The sequence below is a fragment of the Citrus clementina genome, unplaced genomic scaffold (genome assembly GCF_000493195.1).
Source record: "Citrus clementina cultivar Clemenules unplaced genomic scaffold, Citrus_clementina_v1.0 scaffold_5, whole genome shotgun sequence".
Classification (NCBI taxonomy): domain Eukaryota; kingdom Viridiplantae; phylum Streptophyta; class Magnoliopsida; order Sapindales; family Rutaceae; genus Citrus; species Citrus x clementina.
In genome coordinates this window covers 2,841,944-2,853,594 of record NW_006262201.1, presented here as the reverse complement: position 1 = coordinate 2,853,594, position 11,651 = coordinate 2,841,944, and the positions used below count along the sequence as shown (strand labels likewise).

The window sequence follows — 11,651 nt, the reverse complement described above, 5'->3', positions numbered from 1 at the left end:
TTTTTTTTTTCATTTTTTTAAGAAATATTTTACTATTTTTTTTTTTTGGGTTAAACCGTTACAATCTAAAGATATTAAATCGTGGGTCTGTGAAGAGTTCCAATTTAATTGTCCTATCATTTATGGCTATTTGCTGTTCGGGTTTAATTGTCTCTGGCTCCACAAAAATCAATTGAAAGATAAGATTAATTATTTACGTTTCGGCGACCTTGAGATATCGTTCGTTGTTTTGATTTTAACCCTTGTAGGTTCTACCGGTTTCCATTATGGTCCCCAATATATGTAGATACATTCACTCCAACAAAATGATGAAAAAGATTCAATTGTAGAATCGGAGAATGTGAGTTTGATAGGCTATTATTCTTTATTATTAACATCCCTATTCAATAAATTTATTTTTTATTATATAAACTATTCTTTTATTATTTATTATTATTATTTTTTATTTATCCCCTTTTTTTGTACATGTATTCAACTATTATTTTTTTTTTTTGTGAATGAGAATTTTAAATATAATAGAACTTTTGGTGAATGTATTTTGTAATAGGTCCATCTCTTTATATTAATATTTACTATTTTTATAATAGATTTTGAATTTTAATTAATATATTAGTTTTAATTCCAATGATTAAATAATTACTGATTGACTTATATGATTAACAAAATAAAGTATCAATATAATATAGTAAAAATAACATTATAAGTTTCATATATTGTATTCTTCTTTCCATTACGACTCCCAGGTGTTTTATTTAATATTATTGTTTTTAGATTAATACCACTTTGAACAAGTAATCGTATTCCTCGTCCGGTCTTCTCGCCATTTAATTTTATATATTTATCTTTATATAATAAATTAAAAATGAGAGAAACCGTGAGTTTGATTTCTCTGTTGTTGTGAAGTGTGATTTGAAGCACAGGAAATGTTAATTTAAATTACCATATTATCCCCGAACCCTTTCGGCAGTTCTCTTATTAGTTCATGGGCATAGCTGGAAAGAAAAATCGTTGTCAAAATGATTATCAATGAAAATGAAATAACCAAGTTTTAATAAGTGAAGTTAGCGCACACTGATACAATTAGTTATCCAATTTATCTTGTGTTAATTTTTCGTTCTCTCAATGGTTTTTCTCTTCAATTTTCTTTTATTTCAATTTTGTTGATACGCTGTTTTGGATATCAGATAATTTTTTTAATTAATTTAATCTAACAATAATTTGATTCTCTTACTACCTATGTGAGCGAAATTCAAACTGCATACCTTTTATTTTGGACATAATAGATTTTACTATCTTATCTAGATGTTATCCATGAGTCAGGATGTTAAGATTTATTATTCCACTTTTGTTTAAATCTCACTATGAGTTAAAACTAACTAGTGTGAACCAATATATATATATATATATCTTTTGATTTTTAATTTAAAAAAATCTATCTTCAATTCTTCAAATATTATGCTAACAATGCCAACCTCAAGCTAAATTCGAGTGAGATTCAGATCCCAAATCTTTTGTATAAGTTCAAGGGGTCTTTTTTTTTTCAATAAAATTGTTATTTATTAACAAACATCATAGAATAATAAAGTTGAAGCTGAGCAGGAGCTTTTTTAACCAATCACAGTAATTTGGCTTCGTTAGTGTCAATTTAGACAATTCATGAGCCAATAAATTACAAGCTCTATCCCAAGAGGTTTTGCCATTTGAATCAACTAACTAACACCTATTATTTTCATAAAAATTGATATAAGTTCATTGAAAAATGACTTATTATTAAAAATACAATAAAAAAGCTAATACAAACAAACGTGCTTCTTTAGTTTATATGTAGATACATTCACTCCGGCACAATGATGAAAAAGAGTCATTTTCAACAAAACTCTTGCTCTTCTTTTGATTTTACTTTTCTAGTCTCCTTGTCATTTATATTTTATATTTATCTAAACGAGATACAACCAATTCTTCAGTTGAAGAAAGAAGATGAATTGAAATCGTAGAATTGGAGAATGTGATTTTGATTTCTCAATTTATTCTAAAGTGAGTTTGATTGGCTGATTTCAAGCATAGTAATTGTTGACTTAAATTACTATAGTATCCCTGAACTTTTTGGTGGCCTTTAGTTAATATATGGGCATAATTGGAAAGGAATGTCCCCTACATTGTTCAATGTTAATATATTATCAATGAAATAACAAGTTTAAATGAAGTTTCGTGATTCTTGAATAAACGAAAAATACAAAAATTGTCCTATTAATTGAGATACATCATTATTCTTTGTGTTTTCTCTTCACATATCAGTATAGTAGCTCTCAAGTAAATTTATTGAGATACAATTTTTTAACTTTTTTTTTGTTTGTTTTTCATTCTCTCAATGGTTCATTTTTTTTTTTAATTTCCAACTTGCTTTTGTTTAAATGTTACTTGAGATATAACTATATAAAGGAAATTAAATATTATTGGCGATGGCAACACTCAAAAATACTTATTATACCACTCTAAGAATTTTCATCATCTGAACAAATTACCATTGTTAAAAAAGAAAGCATTTTTTTCTTTTCTTTTAATTTTTAATTGTTCTTCAAATTCGTTATTAAATATTACGTCAAGAGTAAGATTTAAACTCCATATCGCTCTATCATTTCAAAACATCGTACCATTTAAATTGACTAATTAACACATTTATTTTCATTTAAGAAAAGACATATTTTCTCATGCACTTTATTAATACTTGTTGCAAATTAATGAGAAATTATTTATTTTTAATTCACTTGCTTTTGTTTGCATTGCCTTATTGGATAGAAGTTTGTATAACGTCGTCTGTTTGGTTAAAGCCTAGCAAGTGAAAGGTGCACTGTGGTTCCAATATTTGAACTTGAGTGGCTATCAAATTAAAAACCTACTTTAAAATCTCAATCAAAAGTGGACTTTGATTCAATATGCCTTTAACTGCTGTAAACATAACACTTGATTAATACCAAGCACATATCGAAGGCTACAACTCTATTAGAATTAAACAAATTTCAAGTGTGGCTCAAAAGTTCCAAAATCTCAATAGTAAACAGAGCCTTAGTACATCAAAATCTATCCTAAATTTCTCTGGACAAGCCAAAAGCCACTATGTCAAAACATTGTGTTCATGTCTGTAATATGTAATTTTTAAGGATTTGAAGTTACAATAATAGAGAAAAGAAAAAAATTTGAAAAAGAGAATATGTTTGGGAAATATTTGTCTCCCTCATTATTCAAACAACTTCTAGGCTTTTTATAAGAGCCAATTGGAAACACACGATATACAATACTAACTACACTTAGGGTGGTAAAATGATTGCAAATCTAAAAATTTTGCGAGCTACAATCAAGTTTGATATTATAAATTTAAACCTGCTGCAAGTTGCAAGTGAATTTTTATAGAGAAAAAATTTGGCAAATAATTGCGTAGGTGTCCAACATTCTTATTTTAATATTTGTGTATTTTTAACTTTAATCATAAAATTTCACTAAAACATTATTCATAAAATTATATAAGGACCTTTAACTTAAAGCATGGAGTATCATATGCTTATTGTAATTTTGTACTTTATATTTTGCTTAGAAAAACCACTTTGAATGGGTGCTAGTGGTAATGAATGAATTGAAGATCTTAATTCTAAGATCTTAGTGTCGAATGAGCCTATGAAATAGGTCTGGGTGCTACTTTGATTTGTAGTTCTTTGTTTTTTTCTCTTTCTTTTTTTTTTTTTTAAATTGAAAGCACTTCGAGCTGTGATTGACTTATTTATTTGCTAATTGAATTTGAGAATTCGTGTTAAATTGATATATTTTGTGTATTTGTTTTAATGTTGATATTTTCATTTCTCATTTACATTGATAAAATCTAGAATTAAGTATTTTATGTGGTTTTTTTTAGGCAACAGTTATAAATTTATAATTTGAATTACGTAATTAAAATTTTTTGTAGATGCGGGTTTGGTGATGTCAAACCCGTACCAGACCCTACCCGCTACCATCCCTAACTACACCGTAAACACCAAAAAGACATACAAAACAATAATGCATAAAGTACGGGAAGTAATGGGAAATATGGGAATTTTACACAAGTAGAGGACGTGCATGCACGGTTTGTCAGCATGATGGTGTTTGTCGGCAATAATTTAGTTACAAGACAAACTAATTGCAATTAGAAGGCTAAAACCTTATCGTTTCGTTCGGAAAATGTGGCCACACATTCAAATGCCTTTCACAAAGTTTTCTATGAGTGAGATTTTTCGCGTGCTCTTTCATTGTCAAAAACAATACTGGCTTGTATTAGACCCATAAAATATTCACTATTTTTTAAGTATAATATTTTTCTTACTTTTTTTTTATATTTTTCTTTAAAAATTAAATAATAAAGAAAGTTTGAAGAGAGAAATACAAATATTAAGACTAAAAGAGTGAGAAAAATATTAAAAATTTATAAATTTATAAATGAAAAGAGTGTTCATAAAAAAAACTTTATAATAATTTATTTTAGCACGACATTAAAATAACATGATAGTAGAAATTACCATTGTGATTATAAAAAATTGTAGTGCAGTTTTAAGTCTTCCTTTTAGCATGGAAATTAATTCAATAAATAAAGTAATTATATGGCAAAAAGAGAGAGAGAGATAAACGTTTTGATTTAACTTGGTTTATGAGTTTGAAGACTTTAAAGCGAAGGTTCGTAGCGGATACATTCCATTTTCCTCGTTATTCAGCATTTACCCGGACACTGGGTCAATGTTGCTGGACGCTGCAAATATCAAGATGCAATTTATTATATTCATGGTAACGAGTGGTGGCGACTGGTGATTGGTGAATTGCTCAATTATTAATGGGTGGTGGGCTCTGTTTTTATTCTCACTTTACTGGACTAAACAACAAGCGGAAGATTTGTTACGCACATTTTGCTTGACCGATTGGTGAATTGCTCAATTTTCTCATTTTGCTTTTCGAAACTCAAAATTCTGTTTCGTTCTTTGCCGGAAAAAAGAAAAAAAAATGTCAGTCATCGGAGAGGCAATTCTTACTGCATCCGTTGAGATGAAATACCAAACAAATATTGTCAATTTGTGAGATGAGATACAAGCATTTGATGACATTCAGCAAGCTTTTTACTGCCTCTTTAGCAACGTAAAAAAGCGAAAGAGAGCGAAATCAAATCCTAAGAATTAAAATCAAATCTTTATTTTTTTTCCCAATAAATTGATTGAACCTCATTCTTAATTGTAAATAGTGACAAGTTAAGTAAATTAATCAGCACCACAATCAGTGAATATTAATACCTCAAGTTAACTTAATGAATTAAATAATATCTTAATACCGATACATTTTCATCAAAATTAATAAGTCTTACAAATTCATCTTACAAACATTATGAATACTAAGCGCAATACCTCCCAATAATGTGATGCTAGTGATATATACAAATCATTACATGTTTGCTTATTGATTAATAAAGTTAAAACAAAAACAAATAGACCCACGCTAATAACTTTGCAAACAAACCAACCCCACCATTTCTTTTGAAAAAGAAAAAAAAAATACAATCAGAGGATTTCCACTTTTCTCTTTGTATCACCGTTGTTTGATTCCATATAGTATTTCTAGAAACACGTGCATGCGAAACTTGCTAAATTATTGGTGATAGTACTGTCTTTTATTTTATTTAGTGTAATAATCACGTTTTGTTAGTTATGTTAGTAACCTACTAAATATATACCTTTAAAAAATGAGTCGAATTTGTTTTATCTAAAATTTTCGCATTGAGATTAAAAAAAAAATGTAGTGCACTTACAGGAATAAAAAGAGAGATTAAAATCGTTTATTCTAACTTACTTTTATAAGTAGAAGACTTCTACAGCGAAGATGGATGCATTCTATTTTCTTTCATATTCAACTTTTTTTTTTCAATATTCAACGTTTGAAGAAAAAGTAAGAATTTTGAGATTCTTAGCGTAGAAGAACTGATAGACTCTCTTCAAACATTTGAGATAAAACTTAATCACGGTTTTGAAAATCATAAAGAACAATATTTTGAAAATGTTAGCTGAGTAGATTTTAGCATTAATTACGGTTCTACTCTAAGTCGAAAATGTTTAGGTTTTTCTCATATTATTATTTTTAAAATTCTGTCATTGATTCTTGGTCCACTCATGTCCAGTTCGTCAAGGAGAAGACAACAAGCCTGTGAAGCTTGCAAAATTATTGATGGTGGTGGGGGCTGGCTTTATTTACACTTTGGTGGAATAAAGTGAAGCTTGCTAAATTACTGGTGGTTGGAAGGTTATTTTTTTCCCCTTTCATCTTCACTTTAGAGTGATTTCAATTGTGTCTATTTGTTAGATAACATATTAGATGAATAAAGTAAAATATTTCTAAAAAGAAACGTTTTAGGAGTTTTGATTGAACTTGGTTTATGAGATGGTTTCGTAACAAGTGGTGATGATTGGTGAATTGCTAAATATTAATGGGTGGTGGGCTCTGTTCTTCTTTTCTAAGCTGCAAGGAACAACAAGTGGGGAGACCCTTGACACATTTTACGTCGTATTTTGCTTGACCCTTGACACTTAATTACTAAGCATTTTCATTTTGCTTACCAAGTGGTGGTGATGAGTGAATTGCCAAATTATTAGTCATTGGTCAATAAAGTATCAACGCGTGATTTCTACTAAGCTTGCTGGGCCAGACCCTTCACAATCACAAACTCATTCTGCTTAATTATCCATTTTCTCACCTGTTCCATTTTCTCATTCTGCTTTCCATAACCCATAATTCTGCTCCTTTCTTTCTTTGCAAAACCAAAAAAAAAAGAAAAAGAAAAAGAAAAAAAATATGTCATTCATCGGAGAGGCAATCCTAACGGCGTCCGTTGATTTGCTGGTCAATAAGTTAGCTTCAGAGGGGATTCGGCTGTTTGCAAGCCAAGAGCAAATCCAAGCCGACCTAAAGAAGTGGAAGAATATGTTGGTGATAATCAAGGCGGTGCTTGCTGATGCTGAGGAGAAGAAGACTGATCAGTCTGTAAAGTTCTGGCTTGGCGAGCTTCAGAACTTGGCTTTTGATGTTGAAGACTTGCTGGATGAGTTTCAAACTGAGGCTTTCCGGAGGAAGTTGCTGCTTGGAAATGGAGATCCAGCTGCGGCTCACGATCAACCCAGTAGCAGTCGTACAAGAACAAGTAAGTTTCGGAAGCTCATTCCTACTTGCTGCACCACTTTTACTCCACAATCGATTCAGTTCGATTACGCCATGATGTCCAAAATCAAAGAGATCAATGGCAGATTTCAAGATATTGTAACACAGAAGGACTCGCTGGGTTTGAATGTAAGTTCGGGTGGGAGGACCACAAAAGACAGGAAAAGGCGAGAGACAACCTCTTTGGTGAAGGAAGCCAAAGTATATGGCAGGGAAATCGAAAAGAAGGATGTTATTGAACTGCTGTTGAGGGATGATTTAAGCAACGATGGTGGATTCTCTGTTATACCTATTGTAGGTATGGGCGGGCTGGGCAAAACCACTCTTGCTCAACTTGTCTACAATGATAAGCAAGTGCTGGATCATTTTGATCTCAAGGCATGGACTTGTGTCTCTGATGATTTCGACGTTATCAGGCTAACAAAAACAATCTTAACATCCATTGTTACTGACCAGAACGTAGATAATCTCAACTTGAATTCACTTCAAGGGAAACTGAATAAGCAACTATCTGGAAAGAAATTTTTGCTTGTTTTAGATGACGTGTGGAACCGGAATTACGATGATTGGGATCAACTCAGACGTCCATTTGAAGTTGGCGCACCAGGAAGTAAAATTATTGTCACTACTCGCAATCAAGAGGTTGCTAAAATTATGGGTACTGTTCCGACTTATCAACTAAAGAAGTTGTCAGATAATGATTGTCTAGCTGTATTCGTTGAACATTCATTGGGGACAAGAGATATCAGTTCACATAAGTCACTGGAGGAAATCGGCAAGAAGATAGTGACCAAATGCGATGGCTTGCCCTTGGCAGCACAAACACTTGGAGGACTTTTACGTGGGAATCATGACAGAAGTGAGTGGGAAGATGTGCTCAGTAGCAAGATATGGGAATTACCAGAAGAGAGATGTGGCATTATACCAGCCCTTGCAGTGAGCTATTATTATCTTCCTCCAACTTTGAGGCAATGCTTTGCATACTGCTCATTGTTTCCAAAGGATTATGAATTTGAAGAGGAGGAGATAATTTTATTATGGTGTGCTTCGGATTTCTTGGATCACAAAGGGAGTGGGAATTCTTGTGACGATTTCAGTCGTAAGATCTTTAAGGAGCTGCACTCAAGATCTTTTTTCCAGCAATCAAGCAACGATGCATCACGATTTGTGATGCACGATCTTATCAGCGACCTTGCTCAATGGGCTGCGGGGGAAATATACTTCACAATGGAGTATACCTCAGAGGTTAACAAGCAACAAAGTTTTTCCAAAAATCTTCGTCATCTGTCATACATTCCTGAATATTTTGATGGAGGTAAAAGGTTTGAGGATTTGTACGATATCCAACATTTGCGAACCTTTTTACCAGTAATGTTGATAAATAGTTCGCGTGGATACTTGGCTCGTAGCATTCTTCCTAAGTTGTTCAAACTCCAACGGTTGAGGGTCTTCTCACTGCATGGATATCAAATCTCTGAGCTACCGGATTCAATTGGTGATTTGAGGTATTTAAGGTACCTCAACCTATCTGAAACTGAGATTAGAACTCTGCCTGAATCAGTCAACACGCTTTACAATTTGCACACCCTTCTGTTGGAGGGCTGTCGGCGACTGAAGAAGTTGTGTGCAGACATGGGAAATCTCATCAAATTGCATCATCTCAATAATTCAAAGACAGATTCATTGGAGGAGATGCCACTAGGAATTGTTAAGTTGACTTGCCTTCAGACGCTGTGTAATTTTGTTGTGGGAAAAGACAGTAGTTCCGGGATACGAGAGCTAAAATTGTTGACGCATCTTCGTGGGACGCTTAACATTTCAAAATTGGAGAACGTAAAAGACATTGGTGATGCGAAGGAGGCTCAATTGGATGGAAAGAAGAATCTTAAAGTGTTAAAGTTTCGATGGACACGGAGTACCAATGGTTTGTCTTCAAGGGAGGCAGAAACTGAAAAGGATGTGCTCGACATGCTAAAACCTCATGAAAATCTGGAACAATTTTATATCGGTGGCTATGGAGGTAAAGAATTTCCAACTTGGTTGGGAGATTCCTCATTCTCAAATTTAGCGACCTTAAAATTTAAAGATTGTGACGTGTGTACTACCCTGCCGTCAGTCGGGCAACTACCTTCTCTAAAGCATCTTGCAGTGCGTGGAATGAGTAGAGTAAAGAGTTTGGGTTCAGAGTTCTATGGGAATGATTCTCCGATTCCTTTTCCATGCTTGGAAACTCTTTATTTTGAAGACATGCAAGAATGGGAAGATTGGATTCCTCTTAGCTCTGGTCAGGGAGTTAAAGGGTTTCCTAAATTGAGAGAGCTTCATATTGTAAGTTGTTCTAAGCTGCAAGGAACATTTCCAGAACACCTTCCTGCATTGGAGATGCTTGTAATTGAAGGATGTGAAGAATTGTCAGTTTCAGTTACGAGTCTTCCAGCTGTTTGCAACTTGCATATTGGTGGATGTAAAAAGGTTGTGTGGAGAAGTGCAACTGATCATCTCGGGTCACAGAATTCAGTGGTTTGTAGAGATACATCAAATCAAGTGTTTCTCGCAGGGCCATTGAGGCCGCGAATACCAAAACTGGAAGAATTGTGGATAAAAAATATTAAAAATGAAACATATATATGGAAGAGTCATAACGAATTACTGCAAGACATTTGCTCTCTCAAAAGACTGACGATTACAAGCTGTCCCAAACTTCAATCCTTGGTGGCGGAGGAAGAGAAAGACCAACAACAGCAGCTGTGCGAGTTGTCATGCAGACTTGAATATCTAAGATTGACTTATTGCGAAGGCCTTGTGAAGCTGCCACAATCATCGTTCAGCCTCAGTTCCTTGAGAGAGATAGAATTCTACGGCTGCAGTTCCCTTGTTTCCTTTCCTGAGGTTGCTCTGCCTTCCAAGTTGAAGAAAATTCAGATTAGAGAATGTGATGCACTGAAATCGTTACCAGAGGCATGGATGTGCGACACCAATTCGTCTCTCGAGATCTTGTATATTGAGGGTTGCCGTTCGTTGACATATATTGCTGCTGTCCAGCTACCATCGAGCCTTAAGAAGTTGACGATCTGGCGTTGCGATAATATAAGGACTTTGACAGTGGAAGAGGTCATCCAGAGTAGCAGCAGCAGCGGAAGGTACAACTCATCTCTTATTGAGAAGTTAGAAATTAGCCGTTGTCCATCTTTGACATGTATATATTCAAAAAACGAGTTACCTGCCATGCTTGAGTCCCTTGAAGTTGGCAATCTACCTCCGTCTCTTAAGTCCCTTTATGTTTATAAATGTTCAAAGCTGGAGTCAATAGCAGAAAGGTTGGACAACAACTCATCTCTTGAAGAAATCGGGATTGCTAATTGTGGAAATCTGAAAATTTTACCGAGTGGTTTACGTAATCTCCGCCAGCTTCGAGAGATTAGTATTAGGAGTTGTGGGGGATTGCCTTGTGCAAAACTCAAGAGGCTGAAGATATACGATTGTAAGAGACTAGAGGCCTTACCCAAGGGATTGCACAATCTGACCTCTCTTCAAGGATTAACAATAGGAGGTGAGCTTCCAAGCCTTGAAGAAGATGACCTTCCCACCAACCTTCAGTCACTTCGTATTTGGGGTAATATGGAGATTTGGAAGTCAATGATTGAGCGGGGCCGGGGATTTCACAGATTCTCCTCTCTGCGACATCTTAAAATCAGCGGATGCGATGACGACATGGTGTCATTTCCACTAGAGGACAAAAGATTAGGGACCGCGCTTCCTCTTCCTGCCTCTCTAACATCACTGAGGATTGAAGATTTTCCAAATCTGGAACGCCTATCTTCTTCAATTGTTGATCTTCAAAACCTCACTTCATTGGAACTCTATAATTGTCACAAGCTCAAATACTTTCCGGAGAAGGGCCTGCCTTCCTCCCTTTTGCAATTAGAGATCGAGGAATGTCCGTTGATAGCAGAGAAGTGCAGAAAGGATGGAGGAGAATATTGGGACTTGTTAACCCATATACCTTATGTTGCTATAGATTTGAATTGTTTATAATTAGGACTTTCTTTTTTTAAATTGGGCGTGTTTGTGTATGTAATTTCAAAATTCAAATCTCAGTTGAAAACTAATTTAAATTAATATGGTTCGGCGTCGGTGAGTCTTTATCATGTATATAATGGGTTTTTGAATTTTTTAAATTAAACAATAAAATTATTCAGCCGTTGAAACTTCATTTTCTTTTATTTATCCTTCTGTTGTACGGTTATATGTGTGTGCGTGTATATTCTCTTCATCAGAATTTGGCAAATATTGTTCTGAAATTTTACCTGTTGGATATATATATTCTCAAATGTTCTTTATTAAAATAGCATGGTTCGACATAATTAATATAAATGAAAATCAAATTATTATGATTGGAATCGCTAGATTAGTATTATTTCGTCTATTTATGTATA

At 33.8% G+C, this 11,651-nt stretch overlaps 1 protein-coding gene across 1 annotated transcript; it reads left to right on the top strand.

Annotated features, from left to right (window-relative positions):
* The first annotated feature begins 6,664 nt into the window (after nt 1-6,664).
* LOC112098494 (putative disease resistance RPP13-like protein 1) lies at nt 6,665-11,272 on the top strand. The gene has a single exon (XM_024184978.1). The coding sequence runs from the start codon at nt 6,853-6,855 to the stop codon at nt 11,248-11,250; it is 4,398 nt and encodes a 1,465-aa protein (XP_024040746.1). The 5' UTR covers nt 6,665-6,852; the 3' UTR covers nt 11,251-11,272.
* The last annotated feature ends 379 nt before the right edge of the window (nt 11,273-11,651 follow it).

What these genes read in the sequence shown, in the direction of transcription:
- LOC112098494 (XM_024184978.1), top strand. Translation starts at nt 6,853, where the DNA reads ATGTCATTCATCGGAGAGGCAATCCTAACGGCGTCCGTTGATTTGCTG.